The following is a 17,946-nucleotide window of genomic DNA, read 5'->3' as shown; positions in this document are numbered from 1 at the left end:
CAGAGGGAGTTGAGGCAATCACCTTTGATGTAAAATTGAGTCTCTCTATGTCTATTCAGGAAGATGTTCATATATACACAACTTTAGTATTCAAATCCCAGAGAATTCTCAGGGATCAACGTTTACCTTTTCCCCTCGAGAAATAACTGATGTATGCCCATGATTGTTCTAGTTTCTTTGTTCTTCTATGCAAATTTGTAGATAGCTAGCTAGCTAGCTAGATAGAAATATAATTTCCTCCCTCAATTTTTGAAGGGGGTGGAGTAGAATAGAAGCAATGTTAGGAAATAATGACTCAAAATAAAAACTGGCAGTAAGATCAGTGTTCTAGAGGTAGCTCATTATAGTACTAAAAACATGGGCTCCATGGTCAGAGATTTCCCTAACCAAATCATGACTTAGAAAATTATTGACTGAGTGGCATTGGAAAATTGACTCACATCTCCATGTTTCATTTTATTTTTTCTAAGATTTTTTAATTTATTCATTACAGAGAGAGAGTGAGAGAGTGCATGAGCCGGGGAGAGGGGCAGAGGGAGAGGGAGAAACAGACTCCCTGCTGAGCAGGGAGCCCAATACGGGGCTCCACGCTAGGACCCTGGATCATGACCTGAGCCGAGAGCAGACACTTAACTGACTGAGCCACCCAGGTGCCCCTCACATCTCCATGTTTCAGATGAGTCACCTGGAAAATGGAGATAATGAAAACAATGATGATAATAACAGCAAATGTTTATAGAACAATTAATCTGAGCCAGGCATTCTACTAATCACTTTCCTTGAGTGAACTTATTTGTTAATAGGGACTATGATTTACTTTGTTTTACAGAACATGATGTCTCAGGGAAGTTAGGTAGCATGCCCAAAATCTCACAGCAGCAATAAATGGTGAATCCATCCAATGCATAACTTATAAGGCTGTTATGATGATTAATGAGATAATGCATGTAAAAAGTGTTAGCTTACGGTCAATGTTTGGTATTAAAATTGGGGAGACTTTAAAGCAATTTGAGATAAACTTACTGAATAAGAAAAAAAGCACAAAATGATAGGGAACAAATCATACATACAAAGTGTAATTTTGATGTTGATTATCTCAGGGTGAACTGAGTTCCCTATTGAGGGTGCATAATATAGTAAGATAGGGACAGAGATAACCAGTTATACTGGCTCAGTTTTTTAGCCATCCTTGGAATTAGTCTCATCAACACTGCAAAGGTTAGTCTATAATAAAATGCAAAGTGAACTAAGCAAAATAGTGGAAGAGCTCATTGTCTTGACCATGTGCATTTTAGTTTCACATACAAGAAAATAATCAGTCACTTCTGAACTTAGATTTCCCTTATGGGTGATCTTAGGTGCAGCTCTCATGTCCTGAATGTGTCTCTAGCAATTAGTCAGAGCTGCAGCCTTGTGTTTCTTCTGAAATGCTGCAATTGAACATCTGGTGTGATGGCTTCTATTAAGTCGGGGCTGAGTTTTACTCCATTACATTCTAGTTTAGGAGGTTGCAAATGTGGAAATATTGCCATGACCTATAATTGGATCACCAATTTGTGGGCTCAGATGTGGAAGACAGAGAGCATTTTAAAGAGCTAGGAATGTGGAAAGGGCTTTGTGGGAATATTTGTACTTCTCTCTGAGTTCTTTCTGCTTTGGACAGATAATTGTGTCCTTCAGAAATCCTCATTCTCAGCCCTGGGGACTTTGCTAGTAGAATTAGAGGAGCTATAAAAAACTGAAAACAAAACAAAACAAAACAAAAAACAAAACAAAAAACAGTAGCTCTGAGGGTATTGGAAACATGTGGGAAAGGGATAGTATGAAAACTCACTCTCAAATGCCAGTAGTTGGGGAGAACAAATTCCTTAGTGGATTCAGGAGTAATGATTAGTAAGGGTGGTTAAAGAATCAAAATTTGAAACCCATAAGGACAAGTGAAGAAGTGAGAACAAGTTTTATTTTAGTGTGTCCATGAATAAATATTTATAAGGCATCAATTATGTTAAAGACAAGATGCTCAGGTCATGTTGTGAAGAAATGATGGCATGGTTTCTGACTTTGGAGAACACAGTACCATTTAGTTGGGGAGGTTACCCCCCTCCTCTAATCAACATCACAGTAGGTAACAGTTCAATTCAACAATGCTTAAGATGCTACAAACCATCGCATTAAAGGATTCAGAGGATGAAAGTGGATGGTGGCAGAGGGAGAAGTGGGAGAGTCCTCATAAATGGGTCAGATTTGGGAAGGCAGACAGGGAAGTATGGGCAAAAGAATAAGCAAAGTGGAAAGTAAGGATGTTTTGGGGAGGTAGAAAAGTTTAGTTGAAACAAAAAGTTCAGGAGAGTGATTAGTTGAAGAAAAATGGAGTGACACAGAATCCTAGAACATCTGAAACTCAAAACTCTGAAAACTCTGAAGCTCTCAATTTCTGTTCACTTTGGATGAGGAAACAGAGATGCAGAGAGATGAAGTGAGTAGAACAGATCTCAAAGAGGAGTTTAGAATTTATAAACAATGAAGTCTCTTTGAAAGCTTTTTGGAAGAATCCATTGACTCAAACTCCCATTGCAGTATAGAGGGTGGTGTGTGTGTGTGTGTGTGTGTGTGTGTTCATCTCTTCTGAATATTAAACAAGGAACAGATATGAAGCCTTTACATTAATAATAAAATGAAATTTCCTAATGGTTAGTATGAAGAAGACTGATATTACTGTCAGAGGAAGAGTCTGGGATCTCCTCTTTTGGTATTTAGGGGGAAAATTAGGAATGGATTTTTCACTTCTCAATGATGGCTTAGCTGTGAATTTCCCTGGGATGGAAAAATGGTTTACCACTTAAAGGTCTTACTTACTTCTTGTGTGATTCTAGATAAAATCCCTTGATCAATACAAAGGAGATGTGTGTTTTGTTAATAGCAAGCCAAAAGGCTGAGAATTTTTCATTTATGACTGTAAGTATATTTCCTTTTCCTTTATGCTGAGCTCTAAAATATGCAGAAAGTAAAGACATATTTTTAACATTAGATTCTATTTTTATAATTTAATTCAACAAGGAATTATTTATTTATATAGTTTTTGTTGTGAGTATGATATATATATGTAATGGAATATTACTCAGCCATCAAAAATAATGAACTCTTGCCATTTGCAGTGATGTGGGTGGAACTAGAGGGTATTATGCTAAGCAAAATAAGTCAGAGAAAGACAAATACCATAGGATTCACTCATGGGTGGAATTTAAGAAACAAAACAGATGAACATAGGAGTAGGGAAGAAAAATAAAATAGGATAAAAACAGAGAGGGAAACAAACCATAAGAGACTGTTAAGGAAACAAACTGAGGGTTGCTGGAAGGGCTGGGGTAACTGGGTGTTGGGTATTAAGGAGGGCACTTTATATAATGAGCATTGGGTGTTATATGTAACTGATGAATCACTAAATTCTTCCCTGAAATTAATAATACACTCACTATATGTTAACTAACTTGAATTTGAATAAAAGCAAAAAAGAAATAATTTATATTTATGAAACAAAATAATCCAGATTACAAAAAGAATTAAAAATCTCTTGTCATCTCATGATACAGAGATAGCACTGTTAATATGTATATTTTCTTTTAGACACCTTTTCCCAGTATATATGTATATATTTCAAAATGGGATCATATTGTGCATATTGTTTTGCAGTATTCTTTAAAAAAGAAAAATACATAATAATATCTTAAGAACATCTATTCATGTCAGTAAATATTTTTACAATGTTATTTTTAATTCTACATGTATTCCATTATATATTTGTATTCTATTGTATTTACTCAGTTCCATGCTGATGGTCTTTATTAATTTTTTTTGCTAATACAGAAATAAGTATTTTGGAGAGATAAATGTTTGTGCATTGTCTTTCATTCAGTCTTTCACATCTTTCAGTAGATAGTTCTTGTATTGCTACTCTGCTAAACTCTTTTTTAGACATGAGAACATAGTGATAAACAAATTCAAGAAAGCTTCATATTTTCATGGAATGTACCTTCTACTTGGGAGAGATGAAAAATAAAGCAAGCCAATAAATAAATAGGACTAGTTAAAAAAAATGGTCAGTGCTATAAACATAATAAAAATGGAGTATGTGATAGGACTTCTGGGGTTGAGAGTAAAATGGTCAGGGAAGGGTCTACTGAGTAGGTTTGATTTTTGAGTTGAGCTCTGAGTCCCAAGGAAGAGCCAATTACACTCAAGTACATAGCTTTTCCAGTTAGTTGATTGTTAAGACAAAATTTGTAAGGCTGAAGGAGCTTGGGAGTATTTGTGAAACAGAGAAAAGGCTTAAGTAGATGAGCTTAATGCGTTGAAGTGAGGGAAGAAATGAGGTTGTAGGAGGTGAGATCAGAGAGGCATGCAGAGTCTGGGTCATGTAGGAACTTTAAGGCCATGGTAGTAAGTTTGGGTTTTATTCTAAGTGCAATGAAAAGCATCCAGATGATATTAACCAAGGGAGATATGAACAGTTTTATGTTTCTACTGTCCTGTGAAGGCAAGGGTTATAAGCAAGGAGACGGTAAGAGTGGCATTGTAGTCACTCACCAATGGTGGTGATTTAAACTAGATTCTTAGTCTTGGAGACAGAAAAGGAAGAGACTTTTGGTAATTGTAGATAAAGTTGTCAAAACATACTGCTTATTTTCTACAAATATCTCTAGGAATGTAAATATCAGAGCAAAAGGTATACACAATTTAGACCTCTCTACATATTCCCACGTATTCACAAGGAAATCTGTACCATTTAACAGGCAATGGTGGTTCTACTGTTTACCAGAAAGTATGCACAATATTGTCTATGTACACAGGAATAAGAAACATTCTTTGCTCTCAAGGAGGTGACAGCTTAAGATGTTGAGAATGCACTTACTATGTACTTACTGTGTCTTCCTATGGTATTTAATTAAGTATTAATTTCTACATCAGATCTAAAGTCTTTTCTTTCATTAAGGGGTAAAAACAGAAGTTATTAATTAGGGGAATAATTTGGCATCCTAATCTTTGAATTCAAACTCTTGTGTGACATTTTTTGAAAATGGAATTTCCAAGCAGAAACAATGAAAAACTTTTCTAAACATGCCCCAAATTAAAAGACTATGCCCAGAATGATAATAAAAGTGATAGATGTGCTATGTTGAACAAACTGTCATGGAGTTTTATTGACATGAAACTTGCATTATATTTAAATTAAATTAAACTTGTGCTCATAGTTCCTAAATCACAGATTTTACTACTGCCTTAAAAAACATTAGCTCTGTCTTACAAAAGACAGAAACTCAGATTCTTAGCTTAAAACCTCAATTTTGACCTAGTATAATACATTAAAGGAAAATAACAGATGATAATAGATTAGGCACAGTTCTTATTTCAGCAAGAGGTAACTAAGATAAAGCTAAAAATTTTATTTTCTTTTAAAAATATGAAAGCCTAAGCAGAGAGAGAGAGAGATCTTTCTCCGAAAATATCTAATTTAGGAGGCAAAACTATTATCTAGAAGATCTCAAGAAAAAAGATTAATCACCAAAGCTCAATATTTTAGCACAGAAACAGCAGTTATTGTCAAGCTTAGAGAATGTAGTTCCAGTAAGTAAAGCAAATTAAACAACCCACACACTATCACTGATGAAAATAAGCCTTAAACCCTGATCATTGAAAAATTAACTGTTAGGTGTCTTTATGTCCTCAGATGGCAGAGTAAACACATGTGAAACCAGCCCCCTACCCCACTATCTGTTACCTCAAACAAAAAACTAAGAAAAAGGACATAAAAGGATGGGAAATGATGTAATTACATTTATTTTTCTCGCATACATAAAGTTCCACTGATTAGAAAGGGTGAGGCCTCCAGAGAACAAAAAAGCATATGGAAAACCGTAGAGATAAATGAAGATAGAGAGAATGCTGAAGCTTTGTAGTGGAGCAGCAAATCAGGCGCATGTATGAATATAGACCACAAAGTGCAATCTGCAGGCTTGAGATAGGATAAGATACTATACCGTACATACAGAGTGAAAGTCTATAGCTGAGAGCAGGATCCAGAACAATTCCACTAGTTTGTGAAAGGAGGTAGACAGAATGATCCTCAAGAAGATAGTTCTCATTATTTAATAATAAAACACATTAAATGGCTTATGTTGGTATTTACTTCTTTTGGTTTGTCTTTTAATAGTTAAGCATTGTCAACGGATTGAATACATCAATTCAGGTTGAGGTGAATGAAGAGAAATAGAAATCTGGAAAGCATGCAAATGATTAGAGTAATTATAGAAGGCAACCTAATAATCTTACTGCTTTCACAGTTCTAAAGTGTCTACCCCAAGAGATTTATTTATTACACAGGAAAACATTAACTGCCCAGTGAAGAAGCCTGGCAGATACAACCTTAATCAGTTGTGCAAGATTAATATCACAAGTAATGAGATATATGGACATCACTCATGTACCCCTTATATAATGCTTCTTTGGTGATATTCTTGCCCAAACTTTATATAAACAATCTGATCATAAGCATGCATCAGACAAACTCAAACTGAGAGACATTCAACAAAATAAATGACTGGTATTCTTTCAAAGCATAAATATCATCAAAGAGGAACTGCCACAGATTGAAGGAGGCTAAGGAGCATAAAAACTAAGTGCAAGGTGGTATCTTGGATTGGATCCTAGAACAGTAAAAGGACCTTAGTGAACAAATGGGTGGTGTTCTAATAATGTCTATAGTTTAGTTAATAGTATTACATTAATGTTACTATCCTGGTTTGATATCGTTCTATGGTTTTGCAAAATGTTAATTTTAGAGGAAGCTGTGTGAAACTCTGTACTAGTGTGTTTCAAAATATAAAGTTAAGATAAATATGAAAAGAAATTTAAAAGAAAATAGCAAAGTAAGAATGTTTTATCTGTATCTATGCCTATATCATTTATTTATATTTCTATCTGTATCTATATCTATCTTGAAATATCCAAGAACAAGCAGTAAACACTCAAGCAGAAAAATATTCAAAGAGCATGAATAGGCAATTTGCAAAATAATAAACTTAAAACAGTTAATAAGACACAGAAATTATTTCATATGATACATTTTCTAGAAGACTAAGCCAAAAAAAAACAGGAAAAACTTGAATCTTGGTTATTAGAAAACAAATTACAAAGATAGCAAAAAACAAATATAAGAAATATTTTAGACATTTAAAAGATTTTAAAGTGACAACATGCATTTGAACACAAAGTCAGTAAAACATGTCTCAGAATGGAATTATTTTATTCCTAGAAGCAGCCTTAGGGGCTGCCTAGTCCAGCTGCTTCATCAAACCAGTGAGGAATTGTGAGCTTATAATTGCTTAGTGGGAGTCTTTTCAGCCCATCCTGATGGGACTGTTTGTCCCCCCAGTATGCACAGAAGAGACTTATTTTGTAGCATTAGTCTGCTTTTCCCCACAGATGTCAAAGCAGTTTTGTTTACCCCAATTTCTAATTTAATTAACTTTAGTTATTCTTCCGAGTTGAAAGCAGGTACAGAAATATGAGAGGATTCACCCAAGGTCACAACAGAGGAATGAAAATTTCTAGGGTATGAACCTGGATGTGTCTGACCCTACAGACTATGTTTTCTTTAAGCAGTTTTAGATTTCATTTTTTTAAATTTACTTACATAAAAAATACACTCATTCTGGTGTACATTTCCATGAGTTTTGACAAATGCCTAGTCATGTAACCACCACTGCAATTAGGATGCAGGACAATTCTATTATCCCAAATCATTCCCTTATGCTGGCCTTTTGTAGTCAACCTTTTCCCCATCTTGAATCCCAGGGAACTACTAATCTGTTCTTTGCCCCTATAGTTTTACCTTTAACAGAATGTTGTATAAATGGAGTCCTATAATATGTATGCTTTTGAATCTGGCTTCTTTTACTTAATATTCTGTATTTGAAAAATATTGATGATGTTGCATATATCAAGAGTTTGTTCTTTTATTTATAGATTAGTTTGGGGAGATTGACATCTTAACAATACTTTTCAAATCCAGGAATATGGTATATCTCTCCATTCATTTGCTTCGGGTTTTTTGTGTGTTTGTGTTTAATGAGATAAAAGAGGGAGAAAAAATAAAACAATAAACTCACCAATGGAATGGTCTTTCTTCACATTTTGATTCCCTCCCCAATCTACATACTATTCTTACTTTGCATAGTCCTTAGGTAGGTTTTTTTTCTTTTTTTAAAAATTATTTCCAAGATATTTCGTTGTAATTAGTGAGAAAAATAGCCTGTAGTGGGCTACTGCATCTTATTCAACATTCAAAGTCAATTGGTTTTAGTTATGATTATCTAAGTCCTTCTTGCATGGTGATGCCATGGATTGAGAAGCATCCAAAAGTTATTTATTTGTTTTTATTTTTGTTTGTTTTTGTTTTTTCAGTTTGAATAAACCAGTTGTGAGACAACTTCCAAAAGGTGGGGTTGTTAAATGTAAAGGATTTACTTTTTTATGTGAATGTTCAACTGATTTATCTTGGGTGGATGGAAGCTTGGGAGAGAGGATGGAACACAGAACCACTCTTTCTTCTTAAGTCCAATAACATTTATTTAGATTCAGGAGTTTCTTCTACTCTTGACAGTGTCATTTGATGTGTCATTTAAAAATAAATGAAATGAAAATTGATGTGACAGCAAACTTACTAGGGTCTGTCTGGGTGCATTTCTTAGCAGGCTTTGCCTTGTTGACAAATAACAGGAGTTAACATATGGTTCTGGTTATCACAGTGGTACCATTTATTTAGCCCCAAAGAGAATACAGTTTCTGTGTCCAGACACATCTCAGCTGACTGATAAATTCCAGCACCTCCAAGCAGTATTATCTCCCCTAAATCTTAACAGGGTTTATGATCAAAGAAGCATAAATAACTTTATCTTCTAATAGAGATAATAATCAAATTTTCAATTTTTTAAATTTTGTATTATTATGTTATGTTAATTACCATACATTACATCATTAGTTTTTGATGTAGTGTTCCATGATTCATTGTTTGTGTATACTTTTCCTGTTAAAACTGTTCAATGTTTTTAGCAGGTAATGTATTACAAGTTATATTTTAGAATTATATAACCAAGTTAGGATGTATAAATCTCAATAAGGGTTGGAAAAACTTAGGGACTTCACAGAGATTGAGTTGTGTATCTTATACAAAAGTATGCAGATACGTACAGAACTCCAGTAGGTGTACCTTATTGTATTCATTCATTCATTCATTCACTATTTGTGCCTAGGACAGTGCTAGCTCTCAGGTTGCAGAGATGATTAATACATGATTCTGGTTTTTTCAAAAGCCCTCAAGTAGAGCATTGTGAACTGATTTTAAAATAGAATGGTAATTATCTTTTGAAATGCATATTTGGTCTTTCATTAAGTCATTCAAATGAGGGTGAAGGAGCAATTACATTGTACCCATAGGCCTCTAATGGATAAAACATGTCACAATATATATGTAAATGCCTTATTCATAATATATAACTTTTTGTAATTTACAAATTGCATTTGAATTGTACATTTGTCATAACAATCTTCTGCTTAGATCAGGTATGTATTAAAAGTCCCATTTATAGTTAATGGAAATTAAGCAAAAGAAGTTGTATAAATTTACATGCTAGAAACAATTGAGAAATGCCAGATCTGGGACCCCAAGGCCAATGCTCTCTTTATAACAACTCATTGTTTCTCAAAAGCTAAGAGCCTCCTGATGATTCAGAATCCTGGGATTAAAATTCTCATGAAATACTGACTGAGCTAATATTGTTTAGCCAAGAAGCTACATAAGTCTCAGTGTAAATGTCACCTCTCCTGGGAAATCCACCTTGATTAGACTGGTTAGGATTCTCCTTGACAAACTCTGACAATTACTGCTATAACAAATTAACCACTTTTTTACAATTGCATTTGTATCCCACCTAAAACAATTGTAAGTACCCCACTTTGGGAAAGACTAGTTAATTCACTAATTATTCCTTACCATCTTTCTTCCTGGGTAATATATAATAAATTTCACTAGGATATGCTCTCCTCATTTCCATATTTACAGTGCCTGCCATGGTGCCTGACAGACACATAGTGGGTGTTCAGTAAGAAAGGGTTTAATAAATTAATATTTGCCTATATGTGAATAGTATACGTTTCTAGTGTGTGGTTGTATATATTTTCTTTTCTTATGAATACTAGAGTGTTTGCCTATCTCCTAAGTCTATTTGGGTACAAAATAACCATTTTCTTTTCATATTTACAGGATTATACCTTGACAATGTACTTCCAGCAAGCCTGGAGAGATAAGAGACTGTCCTATAATGTAATACCTTTAAACTTGACTCTGGACAACAGAGTGGCAGATCAGCTCTGGGTGCCTGATACCTACTTCTTGAATGATAAGAAGTCATTTGTACACGGAGTGACTGTCAAGAACCGCATGATCCGCCTGCATCCAGATGGGACAGTTCTTTATGGCCTCAGGTTTGTAGTGTCCATTTCAAAATTGAACTTTTCCTGAATGAAATAGTTATTGATTTTTATTGGAGGGAAATATTGTGCTGTTTTCCTTATTTCTCCTTAAATTCTGTCATAAGCAGTTAAATCTCCTATCCAGTAGACATCTGAAAGCTTAGGGGAACATGTTTACAAAGGGACTTAGCCCTAGCTAAGAATAAGTTTTTCTGAATTATCTTCTAATATCAGCTGCTGATCCTAAAGCTACTTTCTTCAAGGAGTAAGGATAAACAATCAACATAGTTGAGATATAGGGCTTCCTTAAAATGGAAAAAAAAAATTGAATGCTGAATACTTGTTTGAGCGTGGCAGATGCTCCGTTTCATAAATTGCTCCTAAGCTGCATGAATTGGGTCTGGTCCTTTGATGATAGGAAGGCTTTTGTGCCTTCTTACCCTCCAAGGGGCAATCAGACTTGCAAATAAATAAAGTTGTTATCCCCTGTTTGTTAATAATAAATTTACACTATTCAATGTACTGTTATGTCGGAAAGTAATTGTGATGCTCTGCTGTTAAGGTGAGGATGAATTGTAAAATAAGACAGTTTCTTCTTTTAAAGATTATTTTGTATTAGAAGCAATAGATGGTTTCCTGAAAGAAAATGGAGAAAAAAGGTATCTATCTTACTCTGAGAAATTACATTATTATAATATAAAGTATTCCTCTGTGTTATTGGGAAGAAACTCTAAATTCTGAAACATTCAAATGTCTCTGATCAGTTCTGTTTTATACACATGTGTGGTTATCTTATCATAATAATGACAGTAGTAACAATAGTATTATTCATTCATTAGGGGATAAGGGTCAGATATTGACTTAAATGTTTTCCATGCATTGTTACAGTTAATCCTTACACAACTTCCTAAGTTAGAAATTGTTATGATCTTTATTTTCAAATGAGGAAACTGAGGCTGACATTTAAAATCACAAAGCAAGTAAGCTACAAAGATGAGAATTGAATTCAGATCCAAGTTCAGAGCCACAGGTCTTAACCACTACCCTGGGATGCTTCTCACTTCCTCATTTTTCTTATCTGTCATGTCTTGTTTTCATTGTCTGATATATTCAGTGTGTGTGACTGGCACATTGTCTTAGGTGCTTATGAACCAACTTCTTTGCTGCTCATATTTTTAGAGAGAGTGGCATTTGGCTATCAAGGGAAAGTGGGTGAGAGTGAGGCACGGAGAAGTCGTGTGTGTACTCTGTCAGCCACTGGAGGTAAGGAGATAGATTGGATATGGGCAGGCTCACGTGCATGTCTTAGAAAATAGACAAACAGCAGAGAGAAAAATTGTCAGTGTCGGCAAAGATTCCACCAAAACAGTGGACTTTGAGAGCACTAATGGAAAGAATTATGTTAGTGGATACATTGTGCTAAAGTTACCACTTGGAATGAACTGTAAAACATTTAGAATCTCAAAGACCTTGATGAGAGGGTGACCATGCAGGCTGTGTGGGAGATGGGGGTTCAAAAGAGGCTGTAGTTGACACTTTTTAAGAGTTAAGCACAGAGAGTGGTCAGAATCCTGAAGAAGGCAGAAGGAGGCATAGAAATAACACCCACTTGGCAATGAATGAGGGGGAGGACTGGCAAGTGGTAAGTTTCTGCTAAACACCAGAACCAGTGCTGGAGGCATTTGCTCAGCAAATCACTTAATCTGCACAGCAGTCATGCAGAAATTACCCTGAGCTCTTCCCATTTCTGTGGAACACACACCTTGAAAGCAGAGAACAAGTTGTATTCTCCTTGGTATACCCAGCACTGACCAAGCACCTACACCATAAACACGTTCAGTAAAGTTTGTCAATTCTGCATTCATGTATGCAAAGTTGAATGGATGGGAAAATCAATAATCAGGATGTCTTTGGAATTGAGAAGAAAAGAGAGGACCAATATAGATGATAAATATGGCTTCGTTATATCATTATATAACCAGACAAAAACATGGATGACTGTTCATTCTTATCATTAAGACTGACTATATGACACTGCTGTAACTCCAATTCACAACAATGAGAAATCATCGCTCTCCTATCCCCTCTTCCAACAAAGGGTTTGAACACATCTCACATGTATGAAATTAACACTACTAGACAGAGAAGGCGTATGAATTGTAATCATTTTATCAGGTGTATTGTTAATTCTGACTTTGAAATTGATAACAAGGTTTTTCAGGAAATTTACAAGTATCCTATTCCAGTTTTTACTGATTGATCATAGAATGATTTGTTCCATGGCTAGAAATTTAATGCAGACCACATATTCTCTTCTCAACTCCAGGTTCATTTGCAATGTATAAGTAAAAGGAATTCAATTAAAATTACCATTGCTAGGGTTGGTTTCATAAAGTCTCTTTTCCTACTTACCCTTAAACTCCTCTCCCATTGAGATCCACACACATTGGCAGGGACAAGGGGGCCAGAGAAGAGAACATTCAGAGGATCTGGGAAAGCTTCTTTTGTAGGGCTTACTTTAGTGAAATGCTCAGGTATTAAAACATAAGAAGGAGAAAGTAGTATGCAAAATATTAATGCTTGTTTAATTTTTCTTTTTGTTTTAGAAAAGGAGAAGGGGGGATGGGCAGAGAGAGAGGGAGAAAGAGACTCTTAAGCAGGCTCTACGCCCGGTGCAGAGCCCAGCGCAGGGCTCAATCTCACAAGAGATCATGGCCTGAGCTGAAATCAAGAATCAGTCCCTTAACCTACTGAGCCACCTAGGTGCCCCAATGCTTGTTTAATTTTGTCATTGGTATAGAGGTGTTCATTTTGCTGTTCTTTCAATTTGTCTGTAGGTTTGAAAATTTTAATGATAAAATTTGGAAAAGGAAAAATGTTATGTTACAGAGACCTAGGAATATCTGATTCTAATATCCAGGAAATATCATTCAAGATTTAAGAGTCTGTAGCCGAGAAATGATATTTCTAATCTCTTGGAGGTAGATAATCTTCTATACATGACATCTACTTCCAGGAGCTGTGTCTGAAAATGAGGTCATCTCATTTCAAAGGATGTGTGGCTCAGAGGGTGGGATCCATGACCATAGACAACGAGGCTAAGTCATAACCCAGGAAGGAGTGGTCAAAGCCCTTCAGTTAAAACCTTGATAACCTCCTTGTGAAATCAGTTGTCCTCCTGCATGAGTGGAGTATCCTCCTCCCTTTGTGTCTGAGTGTACACAGCAGGAGCTCTGAGTACATTCATGCTGATATATTGTGTTTGGATAGCAAAAGTTTTGAGGATAGCAATATCGCAGCCACTCAGCGAACTTGCATTAAGGTATAGTGGCTTTGAGGAGCTCAGGAAATGGAGACTGAGATTTAGAAATATGGATTATTTTAGGTGCTACTGTTACAGGCTAGGTTTTAATGGTTTTCATTCTGATTGGATTTTTGTTTCCCCATCACAAAAGCACAGATTAGCAGCTTACTCTCTATTATCCCAGTGCTCTTCTGGTTGATAATTGTATTAGAGGTTCAGAGAACAAAGTTTTAATGTTGCTCAGATACACAAATGGACACAAGTAGGCAATACAACCAACTTCCTTAACAAAGCATAATGATAATGAAACTTAGGTTTCAGTTTGGACTTTTGTACAAACTTCTTTTTGAACCTTGAGTATCTTATCCAGGTTCTAATTTCCTTGTATATAAAACAGAGGGGTAAATTAGATGATACCAATGTTTTTACAACCCAGTCATCCTCTGAATCAATAATTAATGAATCTAAAAGAATATATAATCTAACATCAGACTAGAAAATGAAATTATATATTTGGAGTAGTAGATAATAAGTGTTCAGTGTTACTATTTAATGAATGAATGAATGTGGGGGCATTTGAAGGCTGGCAAAGGGAAAGCTTCACATATCAAGTCAGCCATTTTATATTGTAGAATTTCACCTCAGTTATCTTTTCACAATTCAGTGAAGTAAGGCACTAGGTCTGTTGTGTAGAACCAGAAGAGTGAGCAAGTGGATTGAAGAGAATGGGAAACGTCTAGCCCAGGCATATCTAGAATGAAAAAGGAAGCCACTAAAGAAAATGTGTACTGAAGTCAGTTACCCCTAGCCATTGCATTCGGTAGCACACAATCTGGAGCAAGGAAAATGGATGCCTGGCTTGAGACCCAAGTGGCATGACCACCTGTAAAAGCTGCCCTGGAGCCCCAACCCAGGGCCTCGCTTGTAGCATGCACACAGTAATTATTTAATCCAGTACTGCACAGTTTCTTAAAAAGACTTTTCTCATCATGTTTCATTGTGTGTCTAGTTTCTCAACTTATTTATAAGATCTATGGGATACAGGGACACCTGGGTGGCTCAGTCAGTTAAGCGTCTGCCTTCGGCTCAGGTCACAATACCAGGGTTCTGGGATCGAGTCCCGCATTGGGCTCCTTGCTAAGCATGGGAGCCTGCTTCTCCTCCTTCCTGCCGCTCCCCCCCTGCTTATACTCTCACTCGCTCTGTCTCTGGCAAATAAATAAATAAATAAATAAATAAATAAATAAATAAATAAATAAATAAAATCTTAAAAAAAAAGATCTATGGGATACAGGAATAACTAACCAAAGTTATGAATAATGCCTTTTTGAAACTTAAATTTATAGTTTGTGGCTAAAGAATAATGAAATCTTTGAATGTAGATTCTCACCTTCATTCTTGACTGGTTGATAGCTCAATTACACCAATTTGATCGTAAAATCAAATACCTCTTGTCTTTAACAATGCTATTTAGAGATTTCTGTCAGGAGATATAGCTGGAGGAGGAAGAATATTTTCTCAGGAGTAACCCAGCTGGATAAATGGTGACAAACGACTTTCCGGTTGACGAGGCAGAAGAATTCCTAGCAATTTACAAAGGAAATATTTCAAACAGATTAACTATATATTGTTCACAAATAAGATTGGCCCAATCAAATCATTTTCAGAATACTTCAAGGGAAAATGATATAGAAAATGTAGGATTTTTGTTAATGAATCCAGCTAAAGCCCTAGCAGGTAAAAATCAGGTTTAATCTGATATTGACATTATAAAGAATGTTACATAGATAGAATTTAGACTGTTATTTACTTGAAATTGGAGATATGTGTTAGATTTCAACAGTAAATGAATATTTACAATAGGCAGAAAATTAGGAGGCCTTGTCTTACAATTAATGATTCTTATAATTACTCGTTTAAGTGATTTCTAAATTTTTTTCTAGCTCCCCAAATCCCATAGTCCTATGATTTTGCTAATATATGGCACATATATTTTTAAATATATATACTCCCATCTCATTATGCATACAGCAGTATTTAACATGATATTTCAGTTATTTTGCAATTATATTTATCTACTTGAAAAAATCTGATTAAGAAAACAAAATCAGGGGGCACCTGGGTGGCTCAGTCGTTAAGCGTCTGCCTTCGGCTCAGGTCATGATCCCAGGGTGCTGGGATCGACCCCCATATCAGACTCCCTGCTCCACGGGAAGCCTGCTTCTTCCTTCCCATTCCCCCTTCTTGTGTTCCCTCTCTCACTGTGTCTCTCTCTATCAAATAAATAAATAAAATTAAAAAAAAAAAAAGAAAACAAAATCATTACATTTTGGTATACAAGAAAACCTGAATTATCAAATGATGACATCTTTTTTGAATATAGCAATGTACATTTTGTTAACATTTAGAATCTGAATCCAAATTGGACTGCATATTATTATAAGCATTATCATAAGCATTTTATCACATATTAAAAACTCTTCAACAAACATAATGAAGACAAAACACTTTTCCTATCAGGAGGTGATGCACATTTATTATTAAAAATTTAGAAAATGCAGTTATGAAAATAAAATTACCCTTAATTCTACCACCCAGAGATAACCACTACCTGTACCTTGCTTTATAGTCTTCCAGATACTTTTCTAGTAAAAAAGCATATAGGGAGTTTTTTATAAAAGCAGATTTACATTATACAAACTATTTTGTGATTTGAATTTTTTTCTATAACAATGGATATATCATAAACATGTTTGCATGTCAACAAAACCCTCCTCCCTGTCCTTGTTTAGCCATTATGGGACATATTTGGGATATATTTCTTTATCCCATATAGGATATGGTTTAAGGTTTTGATATAAGGTGAGAAATATGTGGTTGTTGCTATAAAATATAGGACTACCATTTAAAATTTACTTATTATTTTAGTGACAAAGCTATTTGTGGCACAATTTATAATCTTTTAGTTGTGCTGTTATACTTTGTAGTCTCATTGGTTAAATAAATGGCTCTGGAGATGTACTGATGCTGGTTTTATTAGGCCAGTTCTTATAGAAAGAATGACTTAGACTTTCAGTAATAGCTGACCCATCTAAAAATAGCTGTCTTTTGATGTGAGGGGGAGGCCTTGACTTCAAATGCCCATACACCTCCCATATGTAACATTAGATCAAAAACATGTCACTTCTGATTAAATATTCACATTCTTAAAGAAAAATTCAGCAGGAAGCAGAGGCAATTCAACCACCTCCTGCTATGTATGTTCTGTTATTGGGAAAATGGCAAAGGATAATGTTAGCTTATAATGAATTTAGACAGGAAGGGTTTTATTAATTTTGCCTTCTTCTTCTGTTCCTAAAGTTTTACCACAGGATATTAAACAAGCAAATAATCAAGTAGCCATCCTTCACTGAAATGTAGTCTATCAAATAATAAAATATCAATTTTTACTCAGATTTCCTAATTGATTTAATGCATTTTCATAGAGATAGTAATTGCATTTTGTCAAGCAGAAAAACAGAAATTTTATTAAGAATATCAGTCGTCATGGCCAGAGTATGAGACCCTGCTCTCTAGATTTTCTTAGTCTTCTAAGAAGGAAAAATCATCTTCATCTACCTCCCCCTCTTGGGGAAAAAGTGCATACAATGATACTGTTTTATAAAATATCCTCTCTAAAGAGCTGTAAATAATTTTTAAATAAATTTCTTGGGGCTCCTAGGTGGCTCAGTGGTTAAGCGTCTGCCTTCGGCTCAGGTCATGATCCCAGAGTCCTGGATGGAGTCCCACATCGGGCTCCCTGCTCAGCAGGGAGTCTGCTTCTCCCTCTGCCCCTCACCCTCCACTCATCCTCTCTTTCTCTCCAAATAAATAAATAAAATCTTTAAAAAAATTTCTTGCTCATTATTTTTCCCCTATTAGGGAAAATTATTTAGATTAAAAATATTTAGAAATAATTTCTGACAGCTCCAAGTTTACCTCCTTTTTTTAATGGATGAGAAGAGGGAGGCTCAGAGAAGAAAGGGATTGTGTCTAACATCCCACAGTTATGGCGAAGCACAGAGTAGAACCCCAAACTCCTAACTACTAATCCAGGGCTTACTATTATTGTTGCT

At 35.3% G+C, this 17,946-nt stretch overlaps 1 protein-coding gene across 3 annotated transcripts in view; it reads left to right on the top strand.

The window, feature by feature from the left end:
• The window catches only part of GABRB2 (gamma-aminobutyric acid type A receptor subunit beta2), a 238,125-nt gene that overhangs the window by 68,752 nt on the left and 151,427 nt on the right, over nt 1-17,946 (top strand). For all 3 annotated transcript variants that reach the window (XM_081826279.1, XM_081826280.1, XM_081826281.1), the window contains exon 5: nt 10,319-10,539. In XM_081826279.1, the coding sequence (XP_081682405.1) occupies nt 10,319-10,539 (221 nt within the window). The remainder of the gene's footprint in view (nt 1-10,318; nt 10,540-17,946) is intronic.

Source organism: Leptonychotes weddellii, chromosome 7 (genome assembly GCF_054177405.1).
Source record: "Leptonychotes weddellii isolate Sample4059 chromosome 7, ASM5417740v2, whole genome shotgun sequence".
NCBI lineage: Eukaryota > Metazoa > Chordata > Mammalia > Carnivora > Phocidae > Leptonychotes > Leptonychotes weddellii.
The sequence above is the reverse complement of the archived record's forward strand: the minus strand, read 5'-3'. Positions and strand labels throughout refer to the sequence as shown.